The 21,846-nt window shown below is 39.9% G+C and overlaps 1 protein-coding gene across 2 annotated transcripts in view; it reads left to right on the forward strand.

Annotated features, from left to right (window-relative positions):
- The window catches only part of rngtt (RNA guanylyltransferase and 5'-phosphatase), a 268,716-nt gene that overhangs the window by 67,152 nt on the left and 179,718 nt on the right, over positions 1 to 21,846 (forward strand). For both annotated transcript variants that reach the window (XM_078400229.1, XM_078400230.1), the window contains 2 exons: positions 8,884 to 9,019; positions 14,009 to 14,080. In XM_078400229.1, the coding sequence (XP_078256355.1) occupies positions 8,884 to 9,019; positions 14,009 to 14,080 (208 nt within the window). The remainder of the gene's footprint in view (positions 1 to 8,883; positions 9,020 to 14,008; positions 14,081 to 21,846) is intronic.

The following is a 21,846-nucleotide window of genomic DNA, read 5'->3' on the forward strand; positions in this document are numbered from 1 at the left end:
TAGAGATATAGCACGGAAGCAGGCCCTTTCGGCCGACTGGGTCCGCGCCGACCAGCGATCCCCGCACATTAACACTATCCTACACCCACTGGGGACAATTTTTACACTTACACCAAGCCAAATGAACCTACATACCTGTACGTCTTTGGAGTGTAGGAGGAAACCGGAGATTTCGGAGAAAAACCCACGCAGGACGCAGGGAGAACGTACAAACTCCGTACAGACAGCACCCGTAGTCAGGATCGAACCCGGGTCTCCAGCGCTGCATTTGCTGTAAGGCAGCAACTCTACCGCAGCGCCACCATGCAAGTGTAATTTGAGGTACAACACTTGACTATATCCTGTGTCCTTGGTAAAACCTGAAGAATGTCTGTTGGAAAATGCTGTGTTTTATCAGGGACATTTGTTCTAGTCAAGTGAATGAAAATCAAAAGAAATGCAGATGCTGGTAATTTAAAATAAAAGATAAAATGCTGGAAGCACTCAGCTGTGTCGGGCACCAGAAAGGAAAAAAAGAGTTGCTTTTCTGGTTGAAGACCATATAAGAGAACTGGGAAAGTGAGGACTCTCTCCTCACCAGGCTCCACCTAGTCAACATGGACTTCAGCAAGGCCTTTGATAAGGTTCCTCATGGTGGGCTGTTCTGTAAAATCAGATTGCATGGGATGCAGGGAAGCTAGCTAACTGGATACAGAATTGGTTTCAATATCTTCTTATCAAGTCCACATCACAAGATTAGAAACTGTTCAGCCAGACCAGAACGCACTTCTCAGCATCTGCATACAATGGCGTCTTGTGCTTCTTGTAGGTAGTTGTGGAAAGGTTGGTGCCGCAACGTGAACGGTCTTTCCTTGACCCCAATTTCATGGTAGAAAGCAGAGAATGGGGGTGGAAGGTTTTTCGGACTGCAGGCCTGTGATTCATAGTGTGCCTCAGGGATTGGTGCTGGGCATATTGCTGTCATCTATATCAATGATTTGGATGAGAATATACATGATTTGTAAGTTTGCAGATGACACTGAAATAAGTGGCCAGAACCAGGGGCCACAGTTTAAGAATAAGGGGTAGGCCATTTAGATCGGAGATGAGGAAAAACCTTTTCAGTCAGAGAGTTGTGAATCTGTGGAATTCTCTGCCTCGGAAGGCAGTGGAGGCCAATTCTCTGAATGCATTCAAGAGAGAGCTAGATAGAGCTCTTAAGGATAGCGGAGTCAGGGGGTATGGGGAGAAGGCAAGAATGGGGTACTGATTGAGAATGATCAGCCATGATCACATTGAATGGCGGTGCTGGCTCGAAGGGCCGAATGGCCTATTCCTGCACCTATTGTCTATTGTCTATAAATGGTGAAGATGCTTACCAAGAATTACTGTGGGATCTGGATCATCAGGGCAAGTGGCCTGCAGAATGGCAAATGGAGTTTAATTCAGATATGGTTGAGGTGTTACATTTTGGGGAGTCAAACTAGGGCGGGACCCTCACAGTAAACGGTAGGGCCCTGGGGACTGTAATAGACCAGAGGGATCAAGGAGTACAAGTACATGGTTCCCTGAAAGTGATTTCGCTGATAGGCAGTAAGGGAATTGATTATAGAAGTTTGGACATTACGTTACAATTGTACAAGACGTTGCTGAGGCTGTGCTTGGAATATCTGGTTCAATTTTGGTCACCTTGCTATAGGAAATCTGTCATTAATTTGGAAAGATTGCAGAGAAGATTTACAAGGATGTTGCCAAGACACTAGGACCCGAGCTACAAAGAGAGATTGGGCAGGCTAGGACTTTATTAAGTGGAACACAGGTTGTAGAGGAAGATAAAATCATGAAGGAACAGATAGAGTGAATGCATGGAGTCTTTTCCCTGGATTGGGGAATCAGAAACAAGAGGGCAAAGACATTTGGATAGGTACATGAATAAGAAAGAGTTAGAGGGATATGGCCCAAATGTGGGACAATAGGACTAGCATAGATGTTAGACACTGAGTTTGGGATATGGTGCAGTCATTGAGAGATGCTGCAGTGTTATTGATTGTTGCTGGTATGGAAAGCTTGAATGTTTTGATCAACGGTTGGAAGAGATTAAGTGAAGTATATCTTCTTGGATGCTCTCAAGCACCATGAATGTTGTAGGTGCATCCATGTAGTCAAAGTCAATTTCAATGGACTCCAGGCAAGTGTCTTGTTCAATCTGGACAGAGTTTGGGAAGATGCACCATTTGTTGCAGAATATACAGGACCATGGCTTCTGGCCTGTGGTAACCCTATGATGTCAACTTTGTTAACACTGCTCTCTTCAGAGGTGTTCTTCCTAATCAGTTACTTCCTAAGTCTGGGTGTTGCTTGGATCTTGCTGCATGCTGGTATGGACATGTGTCATTATCTGGAAGATTGCAAACTTTGCAGTTGTCATTGAGCATAATCCATTTCTAATTTTACTGGTGAAAGTTTGTGAAGGAGCTGAAGGTTATTGGACCTATGAAATTCTACTGTCATTTCTGATGTCAAAATAGTTGGGGATAATATTTAGTTTAGAAATACAGTGCAGAAACAGGCCCGAGTCCGCGACGACCAGCGAGTCCACGCACACTAACACTATCCCACACACACTAGGGACAATTTGTGATTTTACCAAGCCAATTAGCCTACAAACCTGTATGTCTTTGGTGTGTGGGAGGAAACCGGAGCACCCAGAGAAAACCTAGGCAGGTCACGGGGAGAACGTACAAACTCCATGTAGACAGCCCCGGTAGTCAGGATCAAACCCGGGTCTTTGGAGATGTAAGGCAGCATCTCTATCGCTGAGCCACCATGCTACCCCAAATGCTGAGTTACATTGGGCAAGCTGGTAGCATTTAAAAAGATATGTCCTTTTAGAACATTTCTAGAATATTACAATTTGTCCTGATCACAAATTTACAGGGAAAAATTAAAGTCCTGGAAGCAATACATAATGGGAATTTAGGGGAGCCATATGCCAGTTGCAAAGAAAACCTAGCTAGCTAGCATTGAAATTGGATGCTCAAGAATCTTGTATGTAAGTTGCTAAATTCAGGAGAAAAAATTCATTCCAAGTATAATTCCAATTCAAATACATTTGCAGGACCAGGGCAGATAACATATCGATTAAAAGATGCAGTGGATTACTTAGTAAAGAACAGATAACTCAATGGAGAGAAATTTTAGTAGGTGAAGTATTGCATTAATTATACAGCTAGTTTTTAAAAATCATTAAAATAGTTATTAATTTTTTACCTACCCCCCTCTCTTTTTTTAATTATCTTTTCCATGTTGCTTGGCCAAACTTGCTGTCTCTCAAAAACGGCACTATTTCCCAGCGGAAGGGATGTTTATGCCGTTTGGTTTCTGGTCTGTAATCAAAGCCTGACTCATCTCTATGCCCTTTTCCTCCTCCATTCACTGTTTCTGCCAATGACACTGATGAGCTAAGAAACTTGCCGTGTGTGAAACTGCAGGGTGCTGCTACTCTGAGGCACGGCATGACTGTGAATTGTCAATCATTACTAATCCTCAAGTTTATCTCATTAGTTAATCAGAAATCAGTTGTTGTTTTCCTTGATCGCCTTTCATTTCTGTAAAAGATGAATTCTCTGCAAACATAATAAAACGACATATACCTGCATACTTTCAATTGATTTAGTTTGTCCTTTAAAAAGCCGTAATAATTAAGCTGAACCCTGAGGGGGTCCAAATTTTTTTAATGGAATATCTTCATCAAATACCATAATATTTTCAAGAATGACCAAATTCAACTCTCAAAAAAATAAGTGCTGCAGTTGATTTTTTAAAATACGTGTAGGATATCTTTTCACTTGAATTTGTTCACGATCTTAAGAGCAGTTCCCTTCTGGCATAATTCAACTAATTCATTTCATTTAGGATTTTATATTTAAAATATAAGAATAAATTGTTTAGCAGTGAAGTATAAAGTTTGACAAACTATTAAAAGCTTCTGAAAGTTTTAATGCAAAGTTATAAACTGACAGAATATATAATACAGGTACATAGTTCCGTGAAAGTGGCAACAAAGGTAGACAAGGTGGTGAAGACTGCATTTATAGACAATAGACAATAGGTGCAGGAGTAGGCCATTCAGCCCTTCGAGCCAGCACCACCATTCAATGCGATCATGGCTGATCACTCTCAATCAGTACCCCGTTCCTGCCTTCTCCCCATACCCCCTCACTCTGCTATCCTTAAGAGCTCTATCCAGCTCTCTCTTGAAAGCATCCAACGAACTGGCCTCCACTGCCTTCTGAGGCAGAGAATTCCACACCTTCACCACTCTCTGACTGAAAAAGTTCTTCCTCATCTCCGTTCTAAATGGCCTACCCGTTATTCTTAAACTGTGGCCCCTTGTTCTGGACTCCCCCAACATTGGGAACATGTTTCCTGCCTCTAATGTGTCCAATCCCCTAATTATCTTATATGTTTCAATAAGATCCCCCCTCGTCCTTCTAAATTCCAGTGTATACAAGCCTAATTGCTCCAGCCCTTCAACATACGACAGTCCCGCCATTCCGGGAATTAACCTAGTGAACCTACGCTGCACGCCCTCAATAGCAAGAATATCCTTCCTCAAATTTGGAGACCAAAACTGCACACAGTACTCCAGGTGCGGTCTCACCAGGGCCCGGTACAACTGTAGAAGGACCTCTTTGCTCCTATACTCATCGATCTGTATATTGCCTTCATCGATCTGTATATTGAGTGCAGAAGTTGGGATGTCATGTTACAGTTCTACAAGACGTTGGTAAGGCCCTTTTGGAGTATTGTAAACAGTTCCAGTTGCTGTAGAAAAGATGCCTGGGTGCAAAAACAAATGTACAAGGTTGTTACTGGGTCTGGAGGGTTTGAACAATAAGGAGAGGCTGGTTAGGCGGCCTATTTTCCATGACTTTCGGAGACTGAGCGGTGAACAGAGAGGAATGTAAAATTATGAGAGGCCTTGCAAAGATGGAACAGCCAGTTGAAAGCTAGAGGGAGAGGGGAGAAATATTTAAAAAATGCCTGAGGGGGTTAAGCTTTCACACAATAGTACGCACATGGAAATAGCTGCCAGAGAAAATGGTAGAGGTGGGTGCAATTGCAGATTTAAAATACACTGGGGCAGGTACATGGATAGAAAACATTTGGAGAGATATAGGTCAAGCGCAGGCAAATGGTAGGTGCTTGGTTAAGCAACTTAGTCAGTGTGGATGAGTTGGGCTGAAGGACCTGTTTCTATGCTCTCTTGCTCTGACAATCGTAGTCAATGTTCAGGTACTTGATAAAGTGCTAATCAAGTGGACTGCATTGTTCTGGATGGCACTGAGCTTCTCATTGGAGTTGCAGACAACCTGACGAGTTATTACATTACACTACTCTCTTGTAGCTTGTGGATACTGGAATGTGTTTGGGGTGTCAGGAGCTAAACCGTTCACAGCTGGTGACCCACCCTGTGAACTGTTCTTGGAGTTGTAGATTGGTCCAGTAGAGCCTTTGTTTAGCGGTAACTCGTCCAACCCCAAGATGTTAATAATGGGAGAATTGGTGATTATACTACCATTCAAAATCTTGTGTTTGCAAGGAATGAGTCCAACCATTTTGGGCAATGTTTGTGCAAGGTTTGAGTGACTCCAACCATTGGGGCGTTTACAATGCATGTGCATTGACTTCAGTTTTGGCAGCACGAGGTAAGATGCTATCTTAACATCAAGGGCAATCTATTTTTCTTCATCTGGAATTTATGCTAGGTGGTCCATATTTTATACCAAGGTGAAGTCCAGAGTTGAATGGTCCTGACGAAACCCAAACTGGGCATCAGTGAGCAGGTAATTGGTGAGTGCACTAGTGACGACATCGAGTCCAAAAGCATGGATAGAGGCCCTTCGACCCAATGACTGAAATGCCCATATCCTTCCAAACCTTTCCTATCCATGTACCTGTCCAAATGTCTTGAATATAATTATTATTCCTGCCTCAACTACCTCTTCTGGCATCTTGTTCCATGTATCCGCCACCCCCCCCTGTGGAAAAAGTTGCCCCTCAGGTTCATATTAAATCTTTCCCTCTCACCTTAAACCTAAACACTCTAGTTCATGATTCCTCTACTCTGGGGGAAAAATACTCTGCATTCACCCTTTCTATCCCCCTCATGATTTTATACACCTCAGCCTCATGCAGCCAAGTAATAAAGTCATAATCTGTCCCAACTTTCCCTATAGCTTAGGCTCTTGTGTCCTGGCAATATCTTTGTAAATCTTCCCTGCACTCTTTCCAGCTTAATTTTCTACAGCAGGGTGACCAAAACTGAACACAATATTCCTCTTCTTTTTTGCTTCAATTTGTTTTAAAACTTGTACTGTAGGGATTTTGATGTAGCATTTCCCCTATATCTGTGTCCCATAATATTGTGATGACTCTTCTGTGCATTACAAAAAAGAGAAAACACTGAAGCATGATGTACTTTATAGAATGCAATATGTAATGAAATTCAACCTAAGTTTGGTTTTATGTTCATTTTTATAGTTTTTCGACATAATTTTAAGTGCTTTTATGACTCATCGTTTATCTGAAAACCGAGCTGGAGATATTCATGTTCTTTGAAAGCATCTAATCTGAAGAATGGATCCAATTCCTTTTGTATTTGAATGATCTGCGGACTACAGATACAAACCTAATAGTTGGCGCAATCAAGTTTGCATCCTGATCGCAGGAAGTTAGATTTATCATCAGACCCTATCAGAAATTATTTAGTGCATTATAAATGTTGTTTTCCAAATTGTTTCAAAAAATTATGAAACGTAACATGAACCTCTGGCATTCAAAGTTTAATATCTTATTATATTAATGCTTTTAAAACATGAATAACTGTCACTATAGCAAAAGTTGCACAGCGTTTCCTATATTGTATTCAATGTTGACAAACATAAGATTCGGGCATCATCAATAAATGCATGAATATCAAGACAAAGTGTGACATATTAGCTGATGCAACCAAAAGACCCATGGAATAGTTGTATTTCCAACTGTAGGGTAGTGGAAAATAAAAATGCGGTTCTGGAAATCAGTGCTGGGAACTGATTTAATAAAAAATATTAATGATTTGTTTATATATGTGCAGGATGACATTTTTTAATATGCAGGTGACCACCACATTTGGTTGTGTGGTGAACGGTGAAGAGGATCATCATTGATTGCAGGAGGTAATATAGTCTAGTATAATCAGCAGACAAGTAGCAGATTAAATTGAATCTGAAGTGCGAAATTATCCTTTTAGCAAAAGGAGAGTGATGCAGGGACAGAGGTACCTGGATGATTCTCGTCAGTCTGTTGAGTTTGAAAATTGCATGAAGAAATAAAAAAGATCTTGGAGAAATATTGTAAACTAGACCAAAGGCAAAGGAAAAAGCGTAGAGGGCAAATGCATTATTGCAAGTACTGAGCATTGATCTGATGAATAGTCAAATCTCAATTACAGCATGACATTTCAGCAGCTACATTGATTAAGGACAGATGGCTGTTTACCACATTTAGGCCAAATCGTTTTCAATGCAGGATTAGAACTGATGAACAGATGATTTTGCACTAGCTTTATTCTTGAAGCCTCTCCTTCACATGATATTTTGCAGAAATAAGTCTTCTGCAATGTCCAGTGCTGGATTTTATTTTATAGATTTCAGAATTGTGACTTGGGTGGCTCATTTTTGTCTAGTGTTGGTTAACAAAAGAATCACATACTGTGACTTGTGTATATAAAATAGGTTTTCTTCTTGTATAATGAGTTTAGTCAGATTGAGATCTTGGGCTGTCTTTCATTTATTCATAGTATTCCCTTGCTGGATTACTAAATACACATATTCCATGGATGTGTTTGCAGATGAGACCATACAGTTAATTGTGAATGTCTTGGTTTATGCAAAAATAATTATATTTGTTGTCGAGACCCATCCTGCCTTCTGAGCAACATCCTGCCGTCATATTCAACAGTACCTGACTCCACTCAGTTGGGCTGAATCTTAAACTTCCAATGACAACTTAAGCTGTTCACCAGTCAGCTTTGTGTAGTGCTAGCGAGTGCACAAGAAGACTTGAGTGTGTAAAAGTGCATCGAACCACTAACAATCTTTCTGAAACATTGAAACCCCCTGAACATTACCACTGCAAGTAGCAATTTCATTGTTTTGTTTTCGGCACATATGACAACTAAACACTCTTGAATTTCGACTTTCGGTTTGGACAAACCTTTTTGAGCAATGGCACCTGGGCTACTTCATAGACAAAAGAGAGAACTGATAATATCATCATTATGTCTATCTACTGTAAGAATTTGACCTAAAAACACCAGTTTGTAACAGTGATTACCCACACATAGGTAAATAGGCAGTAATTAACGTTTGCTTTCTTTATACCCATTCACTTAATTACACTTGCCAAAGCATAGGAATTTGTGATTTTAATAAATTTTGTTAGTATTATGTAAATATTTGGTTTGGGCACAAATAACTGTGGTGTGCTTAGTTTGTATAATTAGAAGGCACAGTGCTGGAGTAGCTCAGCGGGTCAGGCAGCATCTCAGGAGAACATGGATAGGCTGCGTTTCGGGTCAGGACTCTTCTTCAGACTGTCTGAAGAAATGTCCCGACCTGAAATCCCATCTATCCATGTTCTCTTGAGATGCTACCTGACCCGCTGAGCTACTCCAGCACTCTGTGTATTTTATAAACCAGCATCTGGTTCTTTGTTTCTTAGTTTGTATGGTTCTGTTTTCATCGCAATTTATAGGAGAATGGCTTTCCCCAGTTTTGCAAGATGCCATAAATGCTTTTTTGATGCCTATTAATGATAGCATTAGGAATAATGAGATACCTTTCGTTGTTGTTTCAGATATATGATGCTCATTGATGGCAAGAATGAGGTATTCATGGTTGACCGAGACTGTACGGTCTTTCACGTAGCAAACCTGGAGTTTCCTCTTCGGAAGGACCTTCGTATTCACCTGAGCAACACCTTACTGGATGGGGTGAGAAAGTTTATTTTGTTTTTAGAGACATGAGACTGTCCTTTACTTTAGACTTTAGAGAGATACAGCGTGGAAACAGGCCCTACGGCCCACTGAGTCTGTCGACCAGCAATCACCCCGTACACTAGCACTATCCGACAAGCGAGGGATAATTTGCAATTTTCAGAAGCCAATTAACCTACAAACCTGTACATCGTTGCCGTATGGGAGGAAACCGGAACATCCAGTGAAAACGCATGCGGTCACAGAGAGAACGTATAAACTCCGTACAGACAGCACCTTTGACTTGGCCTCCAACGCCGCCTGTGGCAATTAATTCCACATATTCGCCACCCTCTGGTTAAAGAAATTCCTCCTCATCGCCATTCTAAAGGCACTTCCTTTTAATCTGAGGCTGTGCCCTCTCTTCCCGGACTCTCCCACTAGTGGAAACATACTCTACACATCTGCTTTATCTAGGCCCCTAAGTTCAAGGAGTACTACATATGAATGTTCACCAACAGTTGCACACTATCCTGACATGGAAATGTATTGACAGATATATTGGCCTAAATCTTGTAACTCTCTTTGCAACATCATTGCATCGACTAGAATGATTGCAGCTGTTTAAGTGCAACAAAGGATCGCAATAAATGCTGATCTTGCCTATGATGCCAGGGTTATGAAATACAAATAAATAAATAAAAAATGAAAAGTCTTCTGATTTATTTTTGCTGTGTCAAGTGACTAGCTTATTCCTTTGACCTGCATGAGGGTTGGTGCCTTCATGAAAGTTTTGGAAGGGTATTGGAACTGTATCCTACTGTATATGAAGAGGTGGGGAACCACTGTAAAATAATCTTTACTCCGAGTTGCAGAGCTTGGATCGATATATTCTAACTGCAGTGAAGAGTACCAGGCGGTTCAGTGCTTGGCAATTATGGGTGGTGTAATTGAACTTAAGACTCAATTGGAAAGCTGACAAGATTGAAATGTCACCATGATCAATGTGACGTCAATTTGTGTGGGGTGTAAGCGTGCTGCAGTTACTTGCTTGTATATTATTGGAAATGAAGGTAATATGTGAACAGCAGCAGGTGGCACAGATGGGATAGCTGTTGGATCTGACCCTTTCCAAAAATCACTGCACAGTTTAAAATGAACACAGAAAAAGAAAGGTATTTCCAGCAACGTATAAATTCCCTTTCCTTTTTAGGTTTAATTCTGCATTCATATTGATGCATTCCAAATAATCAATATTAAACTGATTTAAAAAAAACAATTCAAGAGGTAAAGAAAACCTTTTGCGAGGCTATAATATAAATAATTTGAAGTTCCTGAGATCATTCCCGGTTCATGTGTTGTTGGTTTCATTCCTAATAGTTTTTCTATTTAGCATGCAGTGTAAAAGCATGAGTCTAATCACTGAAACGCTCGTATGGGGTGTTATGCAGTGATAGGTTGCAGTTGCAGTGTCATACTCTGCTGATAAACTTGTCAGAAGGAATGTTGATTGCTATTTCTTGGGAGGACGGAGAACGAGGAGAGATGTAAAAGTAGTTCTCTGGCCCAAGATCGTGATAATGGTGACTGTACAGATTTAAATATCACTAAAGTATTTGATGGAGTACTTGAAGAATTGCACTGGCTTGCCTGGTTGATTATTATTGTCAGCTGCTCTATGCAAAATATAGGAGTGCAAACTGGTGGGTGTATGGAACAAGCTGCCAGAGGAGGTAGTTGAAGCTGGGACTATCCCAACATTTAAGAAACAGTTAGACAGGTACATGGATAGGACAAGTTTGGAAGGATATGAACCAAGCGCAGGCAGGTGGGTCTAGTGTAGCTGGGGCCAGTTGGGCCGAGGGGCCTATTTCCACACTATCACTCAATGACTCTCTATGTCTCCAATAGGATTGCTACACTATATACAGTGCCCTCCATAATGTTTGGGACAAAGACCCATCATTTATTTATTTGCCTCTGTACTCCACAATTTGAGATTTGTAATAGAAAAAATCACGTGGTTAAAGTGCACTTTATTAGATTTTAATAAAGGCCATTTTTTGGTTTCACCATGTAGAAATTACAGCAGTGTTTATACATCGTGCCCCCATTTCAGGGCACCATAAAGTTTGCGACATAGCAATGTCATGTAATTGAAAGTAGTCATGTTTAGTATTTTGTTGCATATCCTTTGCATGCAATGACTGCTTGAAGTCTGCGATTCATGGACATCACCAGTTGCTGGGTGTCTTCTCTGGTGATGCTCTGTCAGGCATGTATTTCAGCCATCTTTTAGCTTATGCTTGTTTGGGGGCTAATCCCCCTCAGTTTTGTCTTCAGCACATAAAAGGCATGCTCAATTGGGTTCAGATCGGATGATTAACTTGGCCACTCACGAATTGACCATTTTTTATCTTTGAAAAACTCCTTTGTTGCTTTAGCAGTATGTTTGGGATCATTGCCTTGCTGTAGAATGAACCGCTGGCCAATGAACTTTGAGGCATTTGTTTGAACTTGAGCTGATAAGATGTGTCTGTACACTTCAGAATTCATTATGCTACTACCATCAACAGTTGTATCATCAATGAAGATAAGTGAGCCAGTACCTTCAGCAGCCATACATGCCCGGGCCATAACACCCCCACCACCGTGTTTCACAGATGAGGTGGAATGCTTTGGATCTTGGTCAGTTCCTTCTCTCCTCCATACTTTGCTCTTGCCATCATTCTGATATAAGTTAATCTTCATCTCATCTGTCCACAAGACCTTTTTCCAGAACTGTGGTTGCTCTTTTAAGTACTTTTTGGCAAACTGTAACCTGGCCATCCTATTTTTGCGGCTAACCAGTGGTTTGCATCTTGCAGTGTAGCCTCTGTATTTCTGTTCATAAAGTCTTCTGTGGACAGTGGTCATTGACAAATCCACACCTGACTCCTGAAGAGTGTTTCTGATCTGTAGGACAGGTGTTTGTGGATTTTGCTTTATTTTAGAGAGAATTCTTCTGTCATCAGCTGTGGAGGTCTTCCTTGGCCTGCCAGTCCCTTTGCGATTAGTAAGCTCACCAGTGCTCTCTTTCTTCTTAATGATGTTCCAAACGTTGATTTTAGTAAGCCTAAGGTTTGGCTATTGTTTCTAACAGTTTTATTCTTGTTTCTCAGTCTCATAATGGCTTCTCTGACTTTCATTGGCACAACTTTGGTTCTCGTGTTGATAAACAGCAATAAATGTTTCCAAAGGTGATGGAAAGACTGGAGGAAAGACTCGGTGCTGAGGGTTCTCTTGTACTGCATTAAGGAAGCAATTAAACACACCTGAGCAATTGCAAACACCCATGAAGCCAGGTGTCCCAAACATTATGGTGCCCTGAAATGGGGGGACGATATATAAACACAGCTGTAATTTCTACATGGTGAAACCAAAACGTGTAAAAATGGCCTTTATTAAAATCTGACAATGTGCACTTTAACCATATGTGATTTTTTTCTATTACAAATCTCAAATTGTGGAGTACAGAGGCAAATAAATAAATGATGGGTCTTTGTCCCAAACATTATGCAGGCTGCTGCTTTGAAATTTCCCATAGGAACGTACTTGAGCTATGATTTATGCTTTTGAACTATTTGAAATTGGTAACAATTTATAATACTTCAAGCTTCCAATTTAGATTTAGCTGCTATAGAACAACAGATAATATAGCAACCAGCTTTATGTTCTGTACACTGAAGCTTCCTGCTTAGATGGCGAAGATCATCTGATGAAGAAATCGCTTTATTGATTGATGAAACTCGACAGAGTTAGCTCATTCGTGGGAGGAAAAGTATATTTATTGTTACTGGATTGCTATTGCCAACTGATACACAAGTGAAACCTCCTGTCTTTTGTATTTGATCACCGTGGCATAAGTATTACTGAAGAAATTATTTTTGGGGGGTAACTTTGGAAGTTGCGGTTGTTGGGATTGGAGAGGTTGGGGGAGGGAGCAGTGGTAGCAAATATCACAATCGGAGAAGAAATACTGAGACTTTTGTTCCCCCAAATGAGGATTTCCTTTTACTTCATTTAACATGTTCCTTTATGATTCAGGTGATTTTTATAATTCACTGTGTGATGAATGATGCACAAATGAATGAATCTGTTTTATTAACTGTCGTAAAGTATAAGATGCACCAGTGCACTTCATTGGTAGGTTTTTAAAATTAAGGATTTCATTTATTAAGGTCATAATGAATACTCATAGTGTCATACAGCGTGAAAACAGGCCCTTCGGCCCAACTTGCCCACGCCGACCAACATGTCCCATCTACACTAGTCCCACCTGCCTGCGTTTGGACTATATCTCCCTATCCTGTCCCGTTACCGCTTGACATGTTAACTTATTTGACACGGGAACAATTATTTTGGGTTGTCATTTGACTAAATTGAGGATCAACTTAAAATAAACTCATGAAGCCATCTAATACCATTCTGTAAAACACTCTTCTATCCCTGATGAAATGTGCAATGTTAAATCGATCAGCATATTCATGTCTGTGAGAAATCTTGAATTAATGGTGAAATAGGAGTGTTCTCTTGCTGCATTTTAGGAACTTGTATATTTTTTAATTGTTTAGTTCCTGTATTCTCATCAGTCTACTTTCGTTTTGGAAATACCACTTGGAAACAGGCCCTTCAGCCCACCGAGTCCACACCAACCATCGATTACCCATCACACTAGTTCTATGTTATCCTACTTTCTCATCCACTCCCTACACACTAGGGGCAATTTACAGAGGCCAAGTAACCATCAAACCTGCACATATTTGGGTTTTAGAACATTGTAAAATCAATGTCATGTTCTGTGCCAATAGGTACAATTATATTTCAATATAGCAAGCGGATTGTAGTGGAAGTTGCATTTGATCAATTAACTTTAGAATCATTGAATATCAGTGTATTGTTTGAATCATACATCAGATATACAGATGTCAGGACACTAAATTATTTTTTTCCTTTTTTTGGTGTTAGGAAATGATCATTGACAAAGTAAATGGGCACCCTGTTCCTCGATACTTGATATACGACATAGTAAAATTCAATGTAAGTATCAGTCTTGCTATCTGATTATTTCTTTAATAACTTAGAAATGTCCTAGCATTGGGCTGAACATAAAATAGCTTTTATGATAGGACACAGTCAAATTTCATATTTTTCTTTTCTCAGTTGTCATCCACTGGATGTTTTAGCTTTCATATGAAGCTAGAAAAAGTTGGTTGAGACATTAGAGTTAATATTCCATTATTAACTTTTTCAAACTGAAAAATACAGTTTGAGAATGGTTGTACACACAGATCTGCACTGAATATATAACAATTTGTTTACATAAATTAGCAATTTAATTTGGGAGCATGGCCATAATAAAAGACTGATGAAAATTAGCTCAAGGGAGAGAAGGTTTGGTGACCTCCAGGTAATTGATGTCTGGATTAGATATGGTGGCCTGCATTATTACATAATTTCATTTGACCTCATTAGAAATTACGCTGGTTCTCTCAAAGCACAGGTTTGCTTGAACATTATAGATGTGCATCATTAGCCTTTGGATCAAAACCTGGCTCTGTTGGAATTTAATTTATGAATAGGCCTTGTAAGATAAAGATTTTTTTTTAAATGAGCTGGATTTTCAAACATGCTGCAAGATCCAAATAATCCAGAAATATTCAAGCATGAAAAATATTTCTGTTGTCATTGTTAAATAAACAAGTCTTTGATATTTACCATAAAAAATATATAATGGTAGCAAAGGAGTTCAGGAAAGAGAAGAGTGATGTCTTGAAAGATATCCACATGACAAAAGAGGAGGTACTGTCAATCTTGTAATGCAGAAAGGGGGATAAATACCTGGGACCTGACCAAATGTATTCTAGGACATTATGGGAAGGTAGGAACAAAATTGCTGAGAAAGGGCAGCATCTCCGGATAGAAGGAATGGGTGATATTTCGGGTCGAGACCCTTCTTCAGACTAAGAATCAGGGGAGAGAGAAACGAGAGATATGGAAGGGTAAGGTGTGAAAACGAGATCAACGGGGATGTGGATCAAGGAAAATGTAGAATAGATCATATAAATAAATATAAAATAAATATCATTGTGAGCTAGGAGAAGGTGACAATGTAAGATATAATCAGGAGGACTGTCAGACTGGTCGGAGAACTAGGATGGGGAGGGATGGAGAGAGAGGGAAAGCAAGGGTTACTTGAAGAAGGGTCTCGACCCGAAATGTCACCCATTCCTTCTCTCCTGAGATGCTGCCTGACCTGCTGAGTTACTCCAGCATTTTGTGAATAAATACATTTGATTTGTACCAGCATCTGCAGTTATTTTCTTACACTACTTGAAGTTAGAGAAGTCACTATTCATGCTACTAGGTTATAAGCTGTAAAGAATGTAGTTGCCATGGTTAATAAATTTGTGTATGACACCAAAGTTGATAAACTTTTTTACTCAGAGTTGTAAATCTGTGGAATTCTCTGCCTCCAAAGGCAGTGGAGGCCAATTCTCTGGATGTTTTCAAGAGAGAGTTAGATAGAGTTCTTAATGATGGTGGAGGTAGGGGGTATGGGGAGAGGGCAGGAACGGGGTACTGATTGTGAATGATCAGCAATGATCACATTGAATGGCAGTGCTGGCTCAAAGGGCCGAATGGCCTATACCTGCACCTATTGTCTATTGTCTATAAAGTTGGTTGTAGAGTGGATTGTTAATCTTAGACGGCCATCTAAGATTGCAACAGGATCTTGATGAACTGGGAAAGTAGGATATTAAATGGTAGGTATTGACGAGTGAAAAATGTATTTGGCCAACCTGCTTTTGTTATCAGAGTAGTGAATACAAGAGTAGGGACCAATTACCATTATTCTATTATTTTTTATGTAGTTATGGAGAAGGATAAGACTGGTCCACAAGTTAAAGTTCTAAAATGTGGCAAGGCTAGTTTTGGAAGGATTAGGCAGGAACTTGCAGAAGTTGGTTGGTTGAGTCTGTTTGCAAGTAAGGGGATGCCTGACTTGCATGGGAGGCTTTCAATTGCAAGATAGCAAAGGTACAGGGGCAGCAGGTCCCTATCAGGGTGAAGAGCAAGGCAGGTAAGCTCAGGGAACCCTGATTGACAAGAGGTGTTAAGGCTCTGGTTGGGAAAAGGAAGGTGGCACACATCAGATTTAGGTAGTTGAGATCAAGCAAATTCCTCAGCAGGTATTAAAATGCTTGTGGATCTTGTCCCTCAGAACCCCTCCAACAATTTTCTCTTGAATGGAGATGTCTTGAGGGCATTCCCTCTCCAATATTGAGGTGTGAGCAATGTTTATTTCTTTACTGTTTTCCTCTGATGGTTCTTGCAACATCCATTGTGAAATATCAGTTACACAGCATTTAGATTGACTGTCTTTCTTTGGCTTTTGGGAAACTAGTATTTGTGAATTGTATAGTTACAAATGTGAACTAGATATAATTATCTAATCTACGAGAGACAGTTCAATAATGATGGCCTAAAAAAAAAAAAAAACTCATTGTATTAGCATGATGCTATGTACTCCCCAACCTCTTTCCGTGGTCCAAGGGTTATTGCTGCAATGATCATTACCCTTTTAATGCTTTTATTGTTGGACTGTGTTTTTGGGGGTTTTGGGGTTGTGTAATTTGAATGCCTATTTAATGCTTTTATTGTTGGACTGTGTTTTGGGGTTGTGTAATTTGAATGGCTATTTAATGCTTTTATTGTTGGACTGTGTTTTGGGTTTTTTTTGGGGTTGTGTAATTTTAATGCTTATTTAATGCTTTTATTGTTGGACTGTGGGTGACTGAATTTTGTCCAATATTGGATGACAAATAAAGCTATCTTGAATCTTGAATCTTGAATCTTTACAGATGTGGTGAATGTTTTCTTTCATGTTACAATAAAATGGAATAAATGTGATTGTATCAATGTAATTTTTTTAAGGAAACAATGCCAAAGAATATCTCAAGCAAAATGTGTTAAGGCTAGGTCTAATATTGTTTTCCTTTTAAAAAAAAAAATAGCTTTTACATGTCAGCTTTGTTCATTTTTAACATCCTGGCATCAGCTTTGGCTGACTGATAACATTCTTATTTGAGTCAAAAGCCATGAATTTATCCATGCAACTGTGCGGTGTTGCCTACATTATTATAACAGTCTATAAGTACTCATGAACTTTGAAGTATTTTTCAAGTTACATGAGGGTGGATGCTGCAACTTGTTTAATGGTCAATTGAACTTGACTACAAAGATGCCGATTTTGAGGCACAGAGTGACTTGAAAAGATACCAGAAATAGTGTGGATGATTATTTCCTCAAGGCCAGCAGAATGGGAGAGCTGCTCCATGTAATGGCACTTGCAGTCAGGAAACAGCGCTGAAGTGTGAAAAGTCACTGACCCTGACTGCCAACTTACCATCTGTTCTACCAAATTAAAAAATTGCAAAAGAAAGCGGTAGGGAAATTCAGAGACCCGGAGGCAAGAAATTAAAGTTCAATTTTTTTTTCAGTGTTTCAATAAACTTCTGAATGCATTTCAGCAATGATTGTGCTTTAGTGGAGCATTTATATTTATGCATGCCAAATTTGGGATACCACATTGCAGTTAAATTGTCCAAATTCAGCAATCTCCAATGTTAGTTTCAAATATAGCATTAATTTATGTAATTTAGCCAGCGTACCAATTTCGCATCTTCATCCTAACATTGAAAATACATTGGTATTGAAGAATTATTAAGCTAACTGGAATGATTAGATTGCAATAATAAGTGCTGAAAATATTCTTGCAGGTTCTATGAAGAGAGAAAAACAGGGTTATTGTTTTGGATCGGTGAGCTTTCTTTCTTCCACTGCCCGACTTGTTGAGTGATTTTTAATTATTATGCAGACAATACAGATAAATGATGTTAATACAAATAATACTAATATTCAGACACATCAAGAAATTACTTCATATAATTGGAAGTAGAGGGCAGCACAGTGGTGCAGTGGTAGAATCCTGCCTTACAGTGCCAGAGACTCGGGTTCGATCCTGACAACGGGTGCTGACTGTATGGAGTTTGTACTTTCTCCCTGTGACCTGGTGGGTTTTCTCCAGGTGCTCGGGTTACCTCCCACTTTCCAAAGAAATGCAAGTTTGTAGGTTAATTGGCTTCTGTAAATTGCCCCTAGTGTGTAGGATGTGAAATTGGGATAACATGGAACATAGTGTACAGGTGATTGTTGTTCGGCACAGACTCAGTAGACCAAAGGGCCCGTTTCCACGCTGCATCTCTAAACCATACTAAACTAATCTCATAGTTCATGTGCAATAATAGTTTCTAAAATTTTGTTTAAAGTTAAAATGGTTAAATTCTGTTTCCTTGATAGTTGAAGATGTTACACGGATCTGCAGTCTCTCAAAGCTGCTCTTTTATGACATTCTTTGTTGCTCTACTAAGTGGACGTTTGATATGCATTTGACCATGGCTGTGCTGTTGTCAATATGAGAGTTTTCTTTCCCTTATTGCATAGAAGCATTTAATTCATGGTTAGGCCTTTGCAAAGGAAAACAATTTAATCAAGGACAACAATAGTATTTGAAAAATATTATTTTTGTCACTTGGTTGCCATATTTACTTTGGCTTTGCTTTCTACTTTTTTCTTGCTACCACCTTTTTGTTTTATTGATCTTTCACATGGTGCCCTCTCGTGTATAAGCACGGACTTCCAATATTTAATGTAGGATACAGAAAGAGTTGCTGTGGTGAAAAACCCCCCAAAGATGGACAGAAAGTTTTAATGCCATTTTAATTTCTATAACCCTGAATATTTTTTTAAGTTGAGTCAAATTCAAAATTTATTGAGGAAATTATTAAGACAGTCCGACCTGATTGGGAGAAAAATTGCATTATGCTACTTTGTGTTTTATTCAGTAAGCATTTTTGTGAAAGTTATCTCTGTTGTATAGGAATGAAAAATTCGTTGAGAGATCTGGTTAGTTAAGAATAAAAATAGTTTCTCTTCCCAGTAATATTAATTTAATAGTAGGTTTTGTGTGACACTAAATGAAGGTTACACATATACAGTTGAAGATAAATTGCCAGAGAGCAATAAGACAGTAGGTGGGAAAAACCCCTACTGTTCAGCTTTTAATGCAAAAATACTACAGTTTACCATCTGTGTGCAATGAAGCGAGATTCTTAAACAAAATAATGTACTAAATGTATATACATTTTTAATAGGTTCAGAAATAATCTCTACTTTGTAATGACTTCATCTGATGTATTTTCTCTACTGTAATTTATGTACCAAATACACAAGATAAAATATATCATTAAATAAAAATAGTTCTCACCAATCATATTTATACCAGACAGCAACAAATTAATTTTGTAAAGTAAATTTTTTTTAAAGGACATCATACCATAACACAGAAGAAGCAATAAGAAAACAATAAGAAAGGCAAAAGAGGAAAGTGCACCAAACCTCGAACGTAATGTTTGGAAAGTAAATGATGTGGTGGCTTTTATTAGCAGATGTTTAAGGAAAGGGAATGCTGAAGCAGTGCAGGGCTTTGGTCAGTTCACACCTATAGTACCATAGTTTTTGTCTGTTGAATTCTAGGCCAAGTTGTAGGTGGGATGATGTGGGAAGTGATAGGAGCAGAATTAGGCCGTTCGGCCCATTAAGTCTACTCCACCATGCAATCTACCTCTCCCTCCTAACCCCATTCTCCTGCCTTCTCCCCATAACCCCTGACACTTGTACTAATCAAGAATCTATCCATCCCTGCCGTAAAAATATCCATTAACTTGGCTTCCACAGCCTTGTGGCAAAGAATTCCATAGATTCACCACGCTCTGACTAAAGAAATTCCTCCTCATCTCCTTCCTAAAGGAACGTCCTTTAATTTTGAGCCGATGGCCTCTAGTCCTAGACACTCTCACAAAAAGACGATGAGTAGTGTCAAATGGAAGACAACCCCATTTGAAGCTACTGAGATCCTAATGGGATTAATCAGACGATACTAAGCTGGGGAGTAGTGTGAATTGTGAGGAAGATGCAATAAGGCTGCAGGGTGACTTGGACAGGTTGTGCGAGTGGGCGGATACATGGCAGATGCAGTTTAATGTAGATAAGTGTGAGGTTATTCACTTTGGAAGTAAGAATAGAAAGGCAGATTAATATCTGAATGGTGTCAAGTTAGGAAGAGGGGGTATTCAACGAGATCTGGGTGTCCTAGTGCATCAGTCACTGAAAGGAAGCATGCAGGTACAGCAGGCAGTGAAGAAAGCCAATGGAATGTTGGCCTTCATAACAAGAGGAGTTGAGTATAGGAGCAAAGAGGTCCTTCTGCAGTTGTACCGGGCCCTGGTGAGACCGCACCTGGAGTACTGTGTGCAGTTTTGGTCTCCAAATTTGAGCAAGGATATTCTTGCTATTGAGGGCGTGCAGCGTAGGTTCACTAGGTTAATTCCCGGAATGGCGGGACTGTCGTATGTTGAAAGGCTGGAGCAATTAGGCTTGTATACACTGGAATTTAGAAGGATGAGGGGGGATCTTATTGAAACATATAAGATAATTAGGGGATTGGACACATTAGAGGCAGGAAACATGTTCCCAATGTTGGGGGAGTCCAGAACAAGGGGCCACAGTTTAAGAATAACGGGTAGGCCATTTAGAACGGAGATGAGGAAGAACTTTTTCAGTCAGAGAGTGGTGAAGGTGTGGAATTCTCTGCCTCAGAAGGCAGTGGAGGCCAGTTCGTTGGATGCTTTCAAGAGAGAGCTGGATAGAGCTCTTAAGGATAGCGGAGTGAGGGGGTATGGGGAGAAGGCAGGAACGGGGTACTGATTGAGAGTGATCAGCCATGATCGCATTGAATGGCGGTGCTGGCTCGAAGGGCTGAATGGCCTACTCCTGCACCTATTGTCTATTGTCTATTGTAAATGCTGTAGAGTTGCTGCCTTACAGCAAATGCAGCGCCGGAGACCCAGGTTCGATCCTGACTACGGGCGCCGTCTGTACGGAGTTTGTACGTTCTCCCCGTGACCTGCATGGGTTTTCTCCGAGATCTTCGGTTTCCTCCCACACTCCAAAGACGTACAGGTATATAGGTTAATTGACTGGGTAAATGTAAAAATTGTCCCTAGTGGGTGTAGGATAGTGTTAATGTGCGGGGATCGCTGGGTGGCACGGCCTCGGTGGGCCGAAGGGCCTGTTTCCGTGCTGTATCTCTAAATCTAAATCTAAAAATCTAAAAAACTGATCTTGATCCAGGGAACAGAGTGCCATGATATCAGGTTGTCTATTTAGTGGAAATTAGGGGGAAATTCCTTAGAATTCTATACATCAGAAAACCTGGATGCTGTATTGTAAATAATGTTTGGGATTGAGATTGATGGATTTTTGGATGCTGCAGAGATCAAGAGAAATGGCGATCAGGAAGATTGGAATAGAGGACCATTTGTAATATTTTTGAATGGTGGTATAGGGCAAATGTCCCGTTCTTTTGCTTTCCATGTTCTTGTGTTCTTAATAGTAAAATATTAAAAAGAATGCACACAGATCTTTAAAAATTGTTAATAAAGTGGGAAAATCCTCATGAGCCATGCACCCACAATTAATGTGTACATGTAGCTTTGGCTATAGTGCTCAGTTGTGGTGTTACTTTGAATTACACGACCCCTATTGTGTTTGTTCACTGATTCAAAATGAAACCACAGGTAATCTGAGCCAAAGTGCTGGTGGACATAGCTATCAAATGTGAAAACAGCAACAAAACTGTCAGAGAGAATTAACTAATAGAGGCATTCTCTCAAGAGTTGAGA

Source organism: Rhinoraja longicauda, chromosome 5 (genome assembly GCF_053455715.1).
Source record: "Rhinoraja longicauda isolate Sanriku21f chromosome 5, sRhiLon1.1, whole genome shotgun sequence".
Lineage (NCBI taxonomy): Eukaryota > Metazoa > Chordata > Chondrichthyes > Rajiformes > Arhynchobatidae > Rhinoraja > Rhinoraja longicauda.